This window comes from Montipora capricornis, chromosome 14 (assembly GCF_036669925.1).
Source record: "Montipora capricornis isolate CH-2021 chromosome 14, ASM3666992v2, whole genome shotgun sequence".
NCBI classification, from domain to species: Eukaryota; Metazoa; Cnidaria; class Anthozoa; order Scleractinia; family Acroporidae; genus Montipora; species Montipora capricornis.
Genome location: NC_090896.1, coordinates 31,576,621 through 31,579,120, shown reverse-complemented (window position 1 = coordinate 31,579,120; position 2,500 = coordinate 31,576,621). Strand labels below are relative to the sequence as shown.

Genomic DNA, 2,500 nt, shown 5'->3' with positions numbered 1-2,500 from the left:
CCATGTTTTGTGAAATTTAATATTCGAGCTTAACAAATTTGCATATGTGTGTTGAAATATGATAAGGGGGGATTTTTGTTGTAGTGCACTGCAAGAAGCACATAAGCCACGAAAATAAACAGGTCTGTTGGAAGCGTGCTTGAGTTTCAACAAAATGACCCCCAAAATCGGCAAAAATTGTGACGCTGATAAATAATAAAGTAGCTGCTATTACCAAAACGATGGAATTACCTTGTGATAAATAAGCTCGTCTTGGAGAGTCAAACTTTTGATCTTTGTGTTGAATTCGCACATTTATGGTCAAACTTTATAACACTTGAAAGAAAAAGAAAACTAACAAAAAAAAAGCCCAGTATCATGCCATCATTTGACACAGATGCTTCACTGTTTCGCGAGTAAACATGCCGCGGTAACTTGATCACGGCGCCCGCTGAATTCGATGTCACTTTCGATTTTGCGATTTATTTGTGCAGCCAAAAGTAAAATAACAAAATTGAACATAGCAAAACTCTCCCAAAATGTTTGTCGCTGATCGTAACTTTTTTATATTCGCGGTTCAAAATTAATGTTGTTTTCATGTCGTAAATTTTATTGCTGATGGCAAAATATTTTATTCTCGATCGACCGTTCTGGAAACTTCCTTCTGCTCTTCCTAAAAACTGTGTATTAATATTTATTTACTTTTGCATCAATATTTGTTTTGCATAAAGCAAGCTAACAAATTCTGTACCTTGCTTCGTTCGCATTTGTTAGCGTTAAAATTTAATTTTCGGTCCAATGCTTCTGTTATACGAAGGGGTATAATTTTTAGGTCACCCATCTAGATACTAACAAAGCCGGACCCCAGGGATTACTTTCAGTGAACAATTGCATTACAAAGCTGTCAGATGCTCAGGGTGCACTCTTAACCTTGCGGTGAAAAGAAGTTGTTGGGGAACTTGAAAATGATCAACATGTCAGCCTAGAAACAGGAACGTCCTTAAATATCATCGGAGAGGACACCGATATCGATTACTGAATAAAGGCCACCAAATAAAAAAAATCAAATGAATTGAAACGCGTTTCATTGCATGTTACTCAGCAATTGTTTTGTAGCTCCTAAGGGGACGAAATGCAACTGGAATTGTGGCCCTGTTGTCGTCTCCTATTACGTATCAATTTGTCTACTACTTTTTTCCGATGAATCTGACCGGATAACCTGAGCTTAAACTTAAAACTACTGTCTATGTTGTTAATTTACCTTCAAAAGCTTGAAATTGGGCAGATCGTTCTGTCGGACCTCTGTTTATGGCCGAATCCGCAGAAAGGAAGAAAGCGGCGATCAAAAAGGATATTGCGAACCATATGCACGAGATGGCAAAACTGGAGCCTTTCATTGTATCACACGTATAATATTCTTGTGACAATGCAATTTCCCTTCGATATCTTCGTAAATTCCCTCGGAAAAAGAACGGACAGAGGAGTTGCTAAGCGCTGTCTAAGGTTTGCACCAGTCCTGTGGCAAATGGATCTCTGTTTATGAAACATGAATTCTGGAATCCCACAATTGATTTTTTGCCTGTGCCCCAAGCTTTTCCATTTCGTTGAAATGCAACAGAGTCAATTGTTTTAAACTTTCTAAAAGATGCAAATAGCTTGATTCAATTTATTGATTGACAAATCCCACCTGCATGACTCGAATAAATACGCATAAATGCATGTTATATTCGGGGAAGGAAGCGGATAAATGGATCTCAGTCATTTATTGTTCCTTCCATTTTTTCCCGAGTTATTCATTACTCGTTACTGAAATTTTGTTCGTTATTCATTTTTCCTTATTCGTTGTTCTTTACGGAAACTACAAAATTCTTTATCCGAATGTTCGAACGCCAAATGTTCCTTACTCGTTTTTTTTTTTAATTAAGCTGTTATTCATTATTCATTCTTCCCTTTCCAACCCCAATGTTATATTTCTCCAATGAATTGGGGAAGTAATTATTTATAGCACTTGACATTTAATCATTCAAATCGAAACAGGTCCATTTCTAGGATCTTTGAAAGTTTCCAGTTATCAGGATAATAGGCGCTAACTGCAACCAGGTTGACAATCACACATGGTTGGATGTTTCTCTGCTTTAAAGAACAATGAAGACAACTTCAAGACCACTTGGCACCACCATTATTAAACCCCAAGATGTTGATGACACCGCCGGTCGTTGGTGATTGTCTTTGAATTATCCAACACAATTGCCAGTGTGGTTGGTTCATCAAACATTTTCCGACAAGGCAGAGTTTTTCAAAGAAAACTGTTTTCTTTTTTAGCGCCCTTTCAAGCAGTAGCAAACTGGCGTTTGGCTTGTTCGATGAATACGTTTTCATAATCATTGCATATTATAGAATAAATATTAATAATCAGTTCCTTGTTCCCGCGGGACATGATCCAGACTTTTGGCAAATAAAGCGGACTTAACGTTAGGAAAGGTTCATCAACGCCTTAGTTTGGAAGCCAGTCACAGTATCC

General features: G+C 37.5%; 1 protein-coding gene across 1 annotated transcript in view; it reads right to left on the bottom strand.

Annotated features, from left to right (window-relative positions):
* Positions 1-1,637, bottom strand: part of LOC138033137 (C-reactive protein-like) — a 42,430-nt gene extending 40,793 nt beyond the window's left edge. Inside the window, exon 1 of the mRNA XM_068880903.1 lies at positions 1,241-1,637. Coding sequence (XP_068737004.1) covers positions 1,241-1,376 — 136 coding nt within the window. The 5' untranslated portion in view covers positions 1,377-1,637. The remainder of the gene's footprint in view (positions 1-1,240) is intronic.
* Positions 1,638-2,500: the final 863 nt, after the last annotated feature.